General features: G+C 39.0%; 1 protein-coding gene across 1 annotated transcript in view; it reads left to right on the top strand.

The window, feature by feature from the left end:
* TEX11 (testis expressed 11) overlaps nucleotides 1-12,299 on the top strand; it is a 33,696-nt gene extending 21,397 nt beyond the window's left edge. The window contains exons 20-29 of the mRNA XM_050902050.1: nucleotides 343-383; nucleotides 1,609-1,695; nucleotides 3,337-3,407; nucleotides 3,965-4,081; nucleotides 4,968-5,040; nucleotides 6,546-6,695; nucleotides 7,712-7,820; nucleotides 8,831-8,951; nucleotides 10,679-10,843; nucleotides 11,880-12,299. Of these exons, the coding sequence (XP_050758007.1) occupies nucleotides 343-383; nucleotides 1,609-1,695; nucleotides 3,337-3,407; nucleotides 3,965-4,081; nucleotides 4,968-5,040; nucleotides 6,546-6,695; nucleotides 7,712-7,820; nucleotides 8,831-8,951; nucleotides 10,679-10,843; nucleotides 11,880-11,954 (1,009 nt within the window). The 3' untranslated portion in view covers nucleotides 11,955-12,299. The remainder of the gene's footprint in view (nucleotides 1-342; nucleotides 384-1,608; nucleotides 1,696-3,336; nucleotides 3,408-3,964; nucleotides 4,082-4,967; nucleotides 5,041-6,545; nucleotides 6,696-7,711; nucleotides 7,821-8,830; nucleotides 8,952-10,678; nucleotides 10,844-11,879) is intronic.
* Nucleotides 12,300-13,507: the final 1,208 nt, after the last annotated feature.

Here is a 13,507-nt window from a genome sequence, read left to right as displayed (position 1 = left end):
CTTAGAAGTAGGAGAACTGTACTGCTGGATTTTGACTGTCAAGAGAACAGCGTAGTGTCAGTGGGTTTGAAGTTTAACCTGCAGCACCAACAACTGAGAAAATCTCCTGCTGCACTTCTACAACGACCTTCACTGCTGCAGATCAGTAAAACTTTTTGCAGGCCTTCAGTACTCCTTCTGCATCTTCAGATGCTAGAAGTTTCTAATGCCTGAGATGTTCGTCAGGGGAAGAATGATTATATCCATAGTTACGGAGATGTTGTATTCCAACATAAATAATGTGTTCTGTTGTTAGAAAGTTAACCAAACATTTTCTAAAACTTACTTTTTCCTCCATTCTAGAGGTGAAGATATCAACTCAATGCTGACTTACTTGACCTTGGGTATGCTTTTGTTTTATTTACATTTTCTGTAGTTCTTTCATCTGTGAATGTTTTATGATATGATTAGGTCCAACCAAATGTTTAGACTCCTTATTTCAGTCTAGGTTCCCAACTTCCCACTGAAATCAGTGAAAATTGAAACTGGAGATTCAACAGTGTTGTGAAGCTGGATCTCAGTGCTACCAGTTTTTGCTATGGAAAGCTTGCAGGCTAGTGTTGAAAAAACTGTTTCTGGTAAAGCCTGTACTTGGGAGCTTCTCTCAGACAAAGGGGTGGTTTCTTCTAGGCAGTTTCCCTTTAATCCTTCCTAAGGCCATGCGTGCAAACAACAGATATTTGGGTACAAGCCACAGCCTGGGTGGCCTCAAGTGACAGTCTCCTACTCTGACTGCATTGGCAGGAACAAAGTTAGTATCTTTAGTAGCAGGGCTACCACAAAAGGAAGAAGTTTGGTTTTGTAAACTGAATTAACAGCATAACTTTCTACTGGCATTAATTAAATGCCAATGGTGGTCTTTGCTGTTCTAGCTGTTTAAAAGGGAGCATTTTTAAAATTAAGTTAATGCTATATTTTTTTGCCCTGGAAGGCTTAGAAAACTGCAAGGAATAATATAAAATTGCTGAAAGATGGGAGAGGCTTGTCAAAATTGGTTCCCACTTTTAAGTTGTCTTGTTTGCATTGGAAAAGGTACAGGAGTTTTACAGAGGACTTTTCTCCATCAGAAGAAATACTTATTTTCACTAAATCTTTTTTGCCCCTCTCTTCCTATCTTGGACAAGAAAGTTAATGAGATTGTAGAACTTCTTCTACACTAGCCATTCTTACTGCAACTAGGAGAAGAGAATAAAGACTAGAATTAAATTAATTAAAGGTTCCTTGAAGAAAGGCCTCAAACCTGTTATTAAATTTAAAAACCCTCAACTTTTGGTGAAATTAAGTATAACTCCTGTGCATTAGACTTCAGTGTCAGTAAACTTTGAAGAGGCAGTACTTGTTGGCAGCCTTATATATCTTATCTAAAATGCTGTTTGAGGCACCTTTTGATGTTTTTTATAAGCCTCTCTGGTCCAGCATATTAGATTTAAGTTGTGAGAATAACTCTTCATCAGGAATTATGTGGGAGTTTTGGAAACCTCTTTTTTGTATTGTAGTTATTAGACTTGGAAATGTTTTTATTCTGCTCGGAAAGCATCACTTATGTATTGAACAACACATTTTCTGCAGCTCACAAGAGACTTGCTGAGTCTTTCACAGAAGAGAAATTTACAGGGGACATGAGGATCCTTGAAGCTCACTGGTTTAGAAAAGTTGGTAGGTAGCACTCTCAAAATCTAAACTGAATCCCTTCCACCTCCACTTAGCCAGACCTTAAGGAAGAAAGAAGTGTTTAAAGATGTAGTAGATTTATAAAACTTGTCACCTTTGGCAGTCACTGCCTTAACTAGTCTTTAAGTTCTCCTGCTGCATTTTCTGTCTTCTGAAACTATCTGATATGGCTCCCGTTTTAAGTCAGTTGTCAAGACAAATACTCACAGAAGGTCTATTTGACTGATGGGATAGCTGATACATTATTCCCTTCACCACAGGAATTGTTGTATGTGTCCATGATACAACTCTTCAGAGTTCACCATTTTTCTCTTAGTTAGCCCTTCACTACGAAGACTGTTACAGAAGTAAAATTTAAAATCAGGCAAATAGGAAGAATAATGGTTTTCTTCAGTGTCTGGAAAAAAATGCTGCTAAGAGCAATAAAAAAAACTTACTGCCGATCCTGAGTATGCATATTCTCATGTAGGCAAGGTAAGAATTTGGGAGTTCAGATGAGTGTACTGGTGTGATTGGTGCAGGATGAGCTTACCTCTGCCACCAGACAGACTGTCTTCATTAGTCCCTTAAATCAGCAGTCCTGGAGTTTGCCTGGAACTACACTATATGAAATCTAAACAGCAAACATTATCACAGATAAAGTGTTTCCTAGTGGGAAATGCAGCTCTCATGGAGCTGTCCTAAGCACTATCCATAGCGCATCTCTGGATCCTCATTTAGTAGTCTTTGTTACACTGTTTTGGTAAAGGAGTCAGTGCATTTGCTGTCTAAAAATATAAACGTAGGGTAATGGGTTGAAGCAATTTTTCAGATTCTTGCTTCTGCCAGAGCATACAGGAGAGAAAATAGTTGAGATCAGTAACAGAAGACATCTGCCATGATGAGCTTTTGCGCATGTCCTCACAACGTAGCCATGCTCCAATAAAGAGTAGCAAAGGAGGGAGAGAAGCAGCAGAGGTCAAATACAGTAACATGAGTGTGAATCGAATCTGTGGTGACCATGACCTTTCCAAGGCAGCATTCTCACTCACAGAATAAACAATTCAGAGACTACAAAAGCATGTTCTCAGGAATAAATTAACATGAAAATTAGAATCTGAAAAATCACTGTAGAATCTAAACATTTAATTGGGTCAGATTCTCATACATAAATAATTTGATTGTCTTTAGATGGCTCATCCATTTACCAATCAGAATTGTGTATTTAATTGCATGTACTTGACCCTGCTGGGATAAAATGGAGAATGTTTCAGAATGTTGTGGGGTTTTTCCCTTTTTTTTTATTTGTGTCGGGAATATTGTTCAACGCTTTTATTCAGATACTAGTTTTGTTTACTAACATAAGAAAATGCTTCTTCCAGTTCATGCTGTTGTGGGTAGGGTATGTGGTAGAATGGATACTTGGTTATGATGAAATTATTAAGACAAAATTTGAAAGCATGAATAAGCTATTTTAACAAATCACTAGTAACGATATTTCTTGCTGTTGTTAAATGAGCTGTTGATGATATTTTGATGAAGAAATTGAATTGTAGAACGTGAACTGCCTATTACCAGAGATTAGATGGGCATACCTGTAACATTGAAGGTTTTTATTCTAGTCTTCGTTTTTTATGTCTTTGTTAGCTTGGAACTTAGCTGTACAGTTCAGGGTCTGCCCTGAAAAGATGAGGGATTTTTTCCTACTGTCTTTCAAGGTACGTGCTCGTGCTAATAGTATCTCTGATTGAGGAATATTGTCATCTGTCTAGTTCTGTTAGAAGTTAAATCCATGTATCAGGTATCTCCTTGGAGACATGCTTGTATGCTCTGAAGATGGAGCACTTTTGTCAGAACGAGATTGACTTGTAATACAAAATGTAAGCATTATTGTCATGCTTTACATTCTGTTGCTTAAAAATGTCATAAGAAACTTAGACTTCAATGAGAACTTTCTAAAATAAATGGATTCTGATGTTTGGAAACTCTATCATAAATACAAACATGTTAAGTACTTGAGTCCTAATCTCCATACAGAACTTCTACCAACAGTGTGAGTTTTGTATGTGTTTGTAGAGAGGGGATTCCAACACTGCTTTACACTTTTAAAATAATCTTCTTGTGTAATTGTACAAGTAAAATTGCAATATGAATATATACTATTCATGACTGATTACTAAAAGTGTCATAGAGGAGACTCAGCAATCATCTGTTCATGAGGAAATTGCTTTATATGGGCAGAATTCTCATTACCTTTTCCTAATTTTGGTGTCAGTTGTCCCAGTTTTGTCCTTCTGACAAAGCTGTTCTAATTGCTCAGAAGACATGCCTGTTGATGGCAGCTGCAGTTGATCTGGAAATGGGGAGACAACAAGTAACACCTTCTGAACAGGTAGGGCATTGCTCTGTTAACTGATTCTGTATGTATCAGTGTAGCATTTTTTCTTTTGATTTTGAGGTCTTAGTTTTTTCACTCAGAACAGGATATTGAGAATGTAAGCATGGGAACCTTCCATAGTTAATTGGAATCAGTGCACCTAGTGCTTTCCAGACAATTGTAAATGTTGGATTTCTGTAAATTAGTTCTGTTGACTTCAGTGGATTTGAACAGATTTATATCAGCAGGGTCATGGCAGTACCTTCTCTTAGAGGAATTTCAGTCTACCTTATATATTATGTAAGGAGTCTGCTGCTAAACATTGGTTAGTCAGGCAGATTACTGCATCTTTAGGATTATGCCGTTGCTGGAAGTAGTTACCAGTTTGGTGGTGATAAAGCTCACAATTGTTTTTGTTTTTTATGCATACATCCTTTTTTTGGGGTGTTGTACTTACTGTGGTAAGAAGATTAAGGAAAATGTACAGTGGTTATGAAGGAAGTACGGAAGTCTGCTGTACAGTGATTGTTGTAGAAACTTACTTTTGTGGAGAGCAATGCACAGCAATTTGTGTTGTGGGATTCAGTGGTTTGTCAGTCTCAATAGCACTATTTTATGCTTGGGAGCTAAAATAAATGATGTCCCATAGGAACCCATATGGTTCTTTCTGGACCAATGGAATGTTCAGTGTGAAGAGGCTTTGTCTGAGATGTGGAGGTCTTTTTCAAAGAGAGAGGAAAAAAAAAACCCCAAAACAGTAACTGGTGTAGATGATGTACTAATTAGGCTGATTCTTAATTTATTTTATAGTTAGGTATAAAGATCCTGTTAGTTGTGACATGTATATTCCTTTTGCTTTTAAAACTATGACAAAAATAACTTCTTAAATTTTGTAAAATAGGCGGAGCTTTTGACTCAGGCCCTTCAACATCTACAGGCATGCAAGGAGATATGGAAAGTTCTGAAATTAACAGGTAAGCTACAAAGTGTGTCTGTTCAGCACATGTAACTCTTAGACTTAGTCACTGTATTAATGAAAAATGCAGGGCGTATGGAATTGCTGTCTCAGCTGAAGAGTGTTGAAGCAGATACATGGCAATATGATATGGCATGTATGATATATGATTGGCAAAGCCGACTACTTTTTTTTGTATGTCATTGCAGGCTTTTTATTCTGTAGGTGCTGTGAAGTGTGGAACAATCTTTCAGAGTGAAGTTGGGTTGACTGTTCTTTCTTAAATGTTAAGAAACTCTAAGCTTTTTCCTCTAGAGTGGCGTCACGCTTGCACTGTTTTAGTAGTTTTACTAGCCTCTTCCCATATAAGGCATTTCAGAATACAGAAAGTCCTGCTACCATACTTCGAAGTGCCAAAACCCATCCTCTGTTCCCTGACTATTCCATGTCAATTTAGATCTGATATTACTGGAGACTGGCGTGCTTTCAGCTGACAGCTGAGATGCTGAGTGACTGTTAGCCTAGAGGATGCATGCTTCAGTTTTTTGGTAGTGTATTGGTAGAAAAATTCCATTAGGCATTCCTTGTCTGGCCTGTGGTCTGGTTTCTTTTCGGTTACAGGTTTGGGACACTGGAGTTTCCATTGTAAGATGCATTAGTATTTAACTTTTGTCAAGAAATTTACTTGCTGGGTTTTTTTCCCCTTAAAATTTCAGAATGAGAGGTTCATTATATGGCCTGGATTTCAGCTTCTCTTTGCCCTTTTGCACTGAAGGCAAGATAACTCAGGAAGACTTCTTCCCTTTTAATTTTCCATCCTTAAAATCCCAATGGGTTGATTATCTCAGGACAGGGACATATTGCAGTTTCTCCTGCCGAGGTTTGTGGAATGGTAGCCTGGTGCTTCCTTCACTTCTTCACTAGACCTTAGCCAACGTGTGGACAAGTCTGTTGCCCTAAAGGAAGCTGAGAATGTCTTTTAGATGTAAAAACAAAGGTCTTTGTGATAGTTCAGTAAAGGATTGTTTGGCATTTGTATCAGGTTTATACCTTCCTAGCAGTTCTACTGTTCTCCCACCCTTCTTCTGTGTTTAAGGATTTCTTGAGGGCTTTTCTGCCAGAAAGGGGACAAGTCCAATAGAAAAATTTGAAGCTGATGATAACTTCTTTCATAAGCTGACCTTCTGAGCTGGTGGCCTTCTGTTATCTCTTTTACCTGTCTATGAAAATGGCTTCCCTAGTAGCTATTACCTTGCCTAGGAGGGTTGCGTGAATTTAGCCAATTACAGACAATCCAGATTTTTTGGGGGGGATGGGGGGGAGGCATGGTGGTTGATGGGGTTGTGCTTTGGACATCTGAGGTTTCTGTCCAAGACTGCTTCAGCGTTCCACTTGCTCTGCTGTTAAATCTGAGTACCTTAACGGTTTCCCTGCCTGTTGGAAGCAAAATTTCTACCTTCTGGTACACCATGTGGCTTTAAGAAAATGAATCATTACATACAGGCAATTCTGTCTCTTCTGTAGGAGATTTTGCTGAAGACCCAACAGACACCTTGTTGCTGCTTTATGAATTTGAAGCAAGATCCAAACTGAATGATCCAACACTCCACAACCTTATGGAGTCAGTGTGGGAGCAACCACAAATAGAGGTCAAGACACTAGAAATCATTGCATGTAAGGACTGCATTTGTACTTTCATAGTTCTTCAAGTCATGAAAAACAGCTTTTGGTGCTCTTTCCTGTTCATTTGGGGTGACCAGGATTATCATGTATTGTGCAGCATGCAGAAAATGAGTCTAACCATATATATTTTGTCCTGAAGCAAAGATGTGTAGGATCTCAGCAACATCACGAGATCTGTATTTTGAAATACTGTATTACGTGGATGATGAACCAGAAATTTGCGACATCCTTCCATTTCTAGACCCTGAGACATTTGTATAGGTTGTGAGTCTGGAAAAGATTATTCAGATAAACTTTTACAAGCTCCAAACTGGCAAAGGCCAGAGAATGACCCTAGCTGATTCATGCCCCAATACAGAAGTTTTAGGATGTGGACTTCGGGATAGATATGCAGTTTCAAGTTAAAGTTAGTGTAGTTAATTTGTAAATAGCATTTCTCTATACTGTACCATACTTTCATCACAAAGTTCTAGTCATGCCTCCCTGAGGATCTAAAGTCCTTGAGGATCCAAGGAAGATGAGTAAAATTTAGAGCTACTGTGGCAAATCTTTGGAGGGGATTCTGTAGGATTGCATAAACACCTACTTATCTCCTTTGTCTTGAGGGAGTACACACCTGGGCTTGGAAACACCATACTGACATCCTGCTCCTGCCTGATTTTGCCATCTAGATATTCATGTTCGAGGAGACAAAACAATACTCTCTACTTTAGACCCCCCCCAATATTTTTGGGTTACTGCACCGGAAGTAAACAGCAGTGAGACTACTTGTAAATTAGGAAATCTACTGTGCTTCTGCCTTGCAGTCCTCATTGAGGATGCAAACAGTAAGAAAGTAGTAGAGAAGCACTAGATTGTGACAGCCCAGGCAGTAAGCAAATCTCTTTTCAGTTTTTTATCACAAGGGATCTGGCAACATGCTGTAGTTTATTTTAGTGACCAATGAGATTAAAGTCTGGCTTCAGTCATTTCTTTCTTCTTCTTCTCTATTTTCTTTTGCTTTTAAGCATTAGCAATGGAATCTCCAGCTCGGTATCCTGTACTGTGTAAGAAAGCTCTCAAGAGTGCACTAAACCTTCACAGAACACAGACTGTCATTGATGCTGTGAAATTTAGGTTAGTGTTATCACATAGCTTTGCCATGAGCCTGTGACTGGAAATGCTGACAGGGAATAAAGCCTGCAATTTGAAAAAAGTGGATTTTAGTTTATGTGCAAGGTTCCACTTCTTGCTGGCCAACCAACTTACCTCTCAAGTATGACTGTCTAATAGATGTGTTAACTGCAATTTTTTTACTTGACATATTTTCTGAAACAGTCGTATTTCCAATAAATGAATCTATTGAGGAAGGAAAATGAAAATTGGATCCAGAAGAGGTCTCTGGCTGTTTCTTGTGAGGAAGGTGTTCATGTCAAATGTTACCCTGCAGTAGTGAACTAGGTGTTTCAAAGACAATGAAGTGAAAAGAAATTAAGGGCTGAGAAGAATTAGGCCATAAATTGTAAGTTAGTGATATGATGCCATAGCACATATGTGATTTATTTTGCTGAGTAACTGGCTCTCTAACAGCTGTACCTTATGAAATCTGAAAAACAACCTGGTGTGTGTCCTTCTCTCTCACTTATATCCCATAAAGGATTTTCTTCCTCCTTTCCAAGTTCCTTGCAGTAACCACTGGGCAAAGGCAGCTGTTAATATTGCCTTTCTCACTTCACACTGAGAAAGAAAGACCTGTTTTCAGAAACCATGTATTTGTTACTGATTTTCTGAGGATGCCGACTACTTAGTTCTTGTTGGTGAAGTTAGAAAAGGTACTTTTTCCTCGCTGTCATGTGTAGCACCCTAGAAAATATGCCTTTCCTTCTTTGTTACTTTAAAGCCCAGCAATGAAAATAATGAAATACTTGCTGCTCTTGGCTCTTTTTTTGCTTAGTTTATATGAATGAGATCTGATACTACGAAAATGTATGTTTCTGCTGTAAGAATGTGAGTGTAGTAAGCACCAAGGTGGACATGTCTGTCTGACAATCATAGAGACATAAGTTAGTGTGCTGCTGATACTAAAAAGTAGCTGTTTGTGCACATGGTATTTAATGTTTCCTCTTTTGCTCTGTTTCACTTGTCAGCAAATGCTTACATAGTTTGATTAATCTTTCTTTGCCGACTGGATTAACGGACTTGGATGCCTGTGTACTGCAGGAGGTGTGGGACTACTTTGAAGATGCTCTGAGTGTAGTCAGCAGCACAGTAAGTTGAACAGGAAAACAAGAGATTGGGAGATGATCTTGAGCACATTTTAAAAAAATTATCATCAGACTGAGAATAATTAGTAGACTGAACATTATATAGTGTTATATGTGGAGCAGCTAAGACTTCAGTAAAAGATACACTGAAATTACCTCAAAAGAAATGCCTCTTGGATATTTATGACTGAATTACAAATTTCCCTGGATTTTGTAAGGGATTTTTTAGAGACATTTAAGGCCAAATTTTCAGTGCCTATTTGAGAAGCATCTTGAGCTAGAACATCCATCTTTCCTCCTCTTGCTTTCTACATTCTTATGCTGAATATGTTTTTTTTAAATGCAGATTACTTTTCCAGATCAGTTTAAAGCTGGCTAAAATTTGGATACCAGTCTTGCTTTTTTCTCAGCTCTGTTTTGTTAAATGTGTTTGGGAACTTACTATGTTACTATTTTTTCCAAATGACCTAGAACTAGTTTACTGTGCTGTCAGTACTTGTGGCACCAGGTGCCTTGTTTCTGTGAGGACAGGTATATGGAGAGTAAAATCTTTCTTTCAGTAAGCATTTCTGCTGCTCCTTTCAGGCCTGAAGCATAATGCTGTACAGTGAAGGCAGTTGTACTGAGGAAGTCAGACATTTCTACTTAAAATTTCATAGGTAAAAATCAGTTAAGGAGTATTCCTGTTAGGACTAATGAAACGAATACTATGTTTCATAGCTTCATTCCATTGCATGGCCATTTCTTTAGTCAGGTTTGAATGTCTCTTCTTTTATAAAAGTGGCATACAGATACGCTGTTCCTGACTTCCCCAAAAAAGAATGTGTCCACGTTCATGCCTGCCTTTCACCAAAGTTCTCATCTATAACTTTGATAATGTTCTTGTTGAGGGATACGAATGAAATGTTAATATGGACTGATACTCACAACAGCAAAATTTCACAGGACTAGAAGGCCTTCTTTTGCAGTCTTGCTCATGGCAGCAGGTACTAATTGGTACCAAGGATATTGGGGCATCACATCAGTACATTATCAGTTAGAAAGCTGGTACACCACTCATGATTTATACCTCCTATTCAGAAATGGATGCTGCAGTTCAGAAATTCAATCTGGGCCATCTTACTTAGGATGAGACATATCTATCAAAGAGGGAAAAGAAGTCCATCCAGCCTCCCCTTAAGGATTTGCATTGCAAATAAATAATTGCTTGTCCTTCCCTTCCCCAACTGAATCAGTTCCCCACCAGGTTCAAAGTATTGGATACTCTGGTTTCTGTTCTGCAGTTACAAGGGCAGCTTTCACTCTGGCAAGCCATTGCCACAGTGCATAGAGAAATTCTGAAGACATAAGAACTGCTGCTTCTAATCTGTAGTCAGCAAGTATGTCCTGCTATTCAGTACTGTTTGGATAAACTGGAAAGTACGGCAGCAGCAAGTTCAGCCTGTCTGCAGATAGGCTGTTGGAAAGCATACTTCCATTCTAGCGTCATTCCCAGTCCCACAGAATTGTATTTTCTGACCTTACCCATGTTGGAAACAAGCTGTTTGACAGTAGTGCAGATGAACTGTGAAGTACAGGATGGATCTGAAGGAATTGCCCTTTGCTTAGGAGAAACAAAACAACCAACTGTTTTCCCACTCTAAAACTAAACTCTAATGCACTCTAGACTTGTCAGGTTTAAAGTGAAGGTCTATTTTCTGAGGAGCTGCTGCTTCTTGTTTGCTACTCCAGGATGGTTACCCAGAGATGGAGGTCCTTTGGTTGATGACAAGAGCCTGGAATACAGGAATATTTCAGTATACTGTTGGTAAATATAAGGAAGCTGAGCAGTGGTGTGGATTAGGAATGCGTTTCCTCAATCACTTAGGATCTCTGAAGAAAAGCTATGAAGGCCATGTAAGTGTAAGCAGATGGATTTGAGGATGTGGGATTGGATGTCTGGCCTGAATTTGAGATACGGAGCTGGGTAAAGAAACCACTACAGATGATCTTTAAAGAGTTTCAGGAGAAGCATAGTACCTAAATATTTTGGGGGAGCTTGATGCTAAAAGATTTTTTCAAAGTGAGGCCAGAAAAGTTTTGATAGACAATAGAAACAGTAATGTAGTGTTCTTTTACTGGAAGGATCATGTAAATGGCTGACTGGAAATAAACTTTGTGGCATATTTGTGGCCATGGGAGAACCCTTGTACCTTGCCTGCTTTCACTAAAGTCAAGGTGCTGTACCAGTTTACTTAAATCAGCTGTTGTATGAATACTTTCAAGCTTGGTTTCTAGTATAATCTGGTGTCTTATAAATAGGGTTTAAGCTGATGTGAATAAAATCATTAAAGCTCATCTTTTCAGGTGTAGCTTAGCCACTTCCTGTGAGGGAGAAATTTCAGGGCTAGTACCTCTGTAGAAGGCAACAACACTTTTTACTACTCTGTCCACGAGTAAGCTTCTCTCTACAGTTTTTGGCTGGTGCTCCTACCTTGATTGCAACACAGTGCGGCCTGGCTGGTGTATGCAGTCATCATTCATTCTCTTATGCACAAGCTGGGTGATCGAGCTGGTTCCAACTTTTATACCATTTTAAGTACATCGGTTAAGACAATAAGAATTGAGATCACTCCCTTCCAACCTCAACCATTCTGTGATTCGGTGAATAGGTTTATTCACTGATGTAAGATTCAGCTATAAACTATGCTTTATGTCAGTATAAATAAAACGACCTTTGTTAGCTTGCACTGATTTAACTTTTTTCCTTAAACCACTGTATTTAAATCTGTGCCAAAGTCTTTACATCAATCTGAAATTTTAGCTTTAGAAGCTAGTGGAAGTCTCCCACCTACTCCCTTGCTTCTGTTCCCTGTCACTTTGTTGTATTATGTAGTTGAATGATACAACTTCATCCATCCTTGTTGACAACTATGGTGCTTATATTCTCCAGATGATTGGTCTTTATAGTGAGGTTCTGGACAAATTGGACAGAGCAAAAGGGTTTCTTCCAAATGGAGAAGAATAATGACAGCCACAACTGCAAAAAAGGAAGACAGCAGTCTCTCTTGGAAATATTCTGCTGAATGAAAGGCCGTTAGCTCTGCGAAGGCATGGGGTCATGGGAGCAGTGGAAAAGAAACCAGGATCTCCTTCTTGTTGGCAATTGTTATGTACTTTTTAGGAAGTGTTTATTGAATAAAAGTAATTGTTTTTCTCTACGGAATAATATTCGTTTTCTGGAGCTATATAACAGTTAGTAATAAATACTTAACTTTTTCATGAGATGCGTCTGTTGTGTGTAACAGGTTGGTTTAAATACCTGATTTTAGTAGTAAGTGGCAATGAGAACAATAAAAGTATTCCAAGATCAGCCGTCTCCTCTGCATGTCATAGCTGCCTTGCTACATAAATATTTATCAAATTGTTTAGTTTTCAGTCCATTTCAGTATGGACAAGAATTCAGAGCTGTTTGCCAGTTTCACAATTTAGTTAGAATAAAAAAGAGCAGGTACTATTAGCTCACAGAAAAAGCTAAAGCTTTGATTAGGTACTGCTGTTTATAGACTACTGTGACGGATGCACTCCTCCTGTTTGAACTAACTGAACTTTGGTCCATGCAGATGCTCAGCAAGTAGGCTTAATCAAAGTTAATCCTATTGTGTGAGGCTATCAGTGAGAACTCAGCACCAAACCCAAAAAAACCGGTTTGGCTGGAGACTGGGCTGATAAGCGGCTGAAACTGCATTAACACAGCAGAAACTCTGACTACAAATCAACCACTTTACACTATAAATATATGCAGCCATCAGGGCCCGTTGAGCCCTCCCTCCATAGCAGCTGGCTGTGCAGCAGTGATGTCCCCTTGAGCAGGGACGCTTCTCAAGGTTACCCCTCAAGGCTGCGAGATCCCTTACCCAACACCAGACATCGATGGGTTGGTAAGTGACAGTTTTTGCATGCATGTAACATTTAAGATACGTATAGTAAGCTTAAGTGATAATCTTTGTATCCCATACTAACTCTAAGTGTAGTAGACTCTTGACTGCCAGCTCATCTGTACTTATTAAATATTTTACATACCTAAATTTACTGATTAGAACCCAGTAAACTAACTAGATCAGATCTGTCTGAGTGATCTCTGACTCTTCTCGTGTGACAACTACTAACTGTAACACACCAGTCACAGTTCAGCATGAAATCCCCCCAAATCCACATAAAAACACAGGATTTTACTGCACCTGGACTGAAGAGATATCTCGCACGTGAAATTCAGTGTCGGTAGTGAGGAGTGTGGAGAGGTGGAGTGGGGTTAAGAAACATAATTAGGTCTATACAGCTGTTGCTGTTTCACCGGCAGGTTCAGAAGTCAGAAAAAACATGGACTGAGTGTTGTGTTCTGTACTGTAGCACAGATGTGCTCCATGACACCTCTTGGTGTCCTCACTCTGGGGGACAAATTGTGGTCGCATTCTACCTGCATATGAGCACAAGGCCGTGCATCTTACAATGTGCCCAGCCCTTCTCTGGAAGGAAATAAAGGTGACTGGAGTGGGAGGGAGCAACAGTGCACTCCAGTAA

The sequence above is a fragment of the Gymnogyps californianus genome, chromosome 9 (assembly GCF_018139145.2).
Source record: "Gymnogyps californianus isolate 813 chromosome 9, ASM1813914v2, whole genome shotgun sequence".
In the NCBI taxonomy this organism is placed as follows: Eukaryota; Metazoa; Chordata; class Aves; order Accipitriformes; family Cathartidae; genus Gymnogyps; species Gymnogyps californianus.
This window is presented reverse-complemented; position numbering and strand designations above follow the sequence as displayed.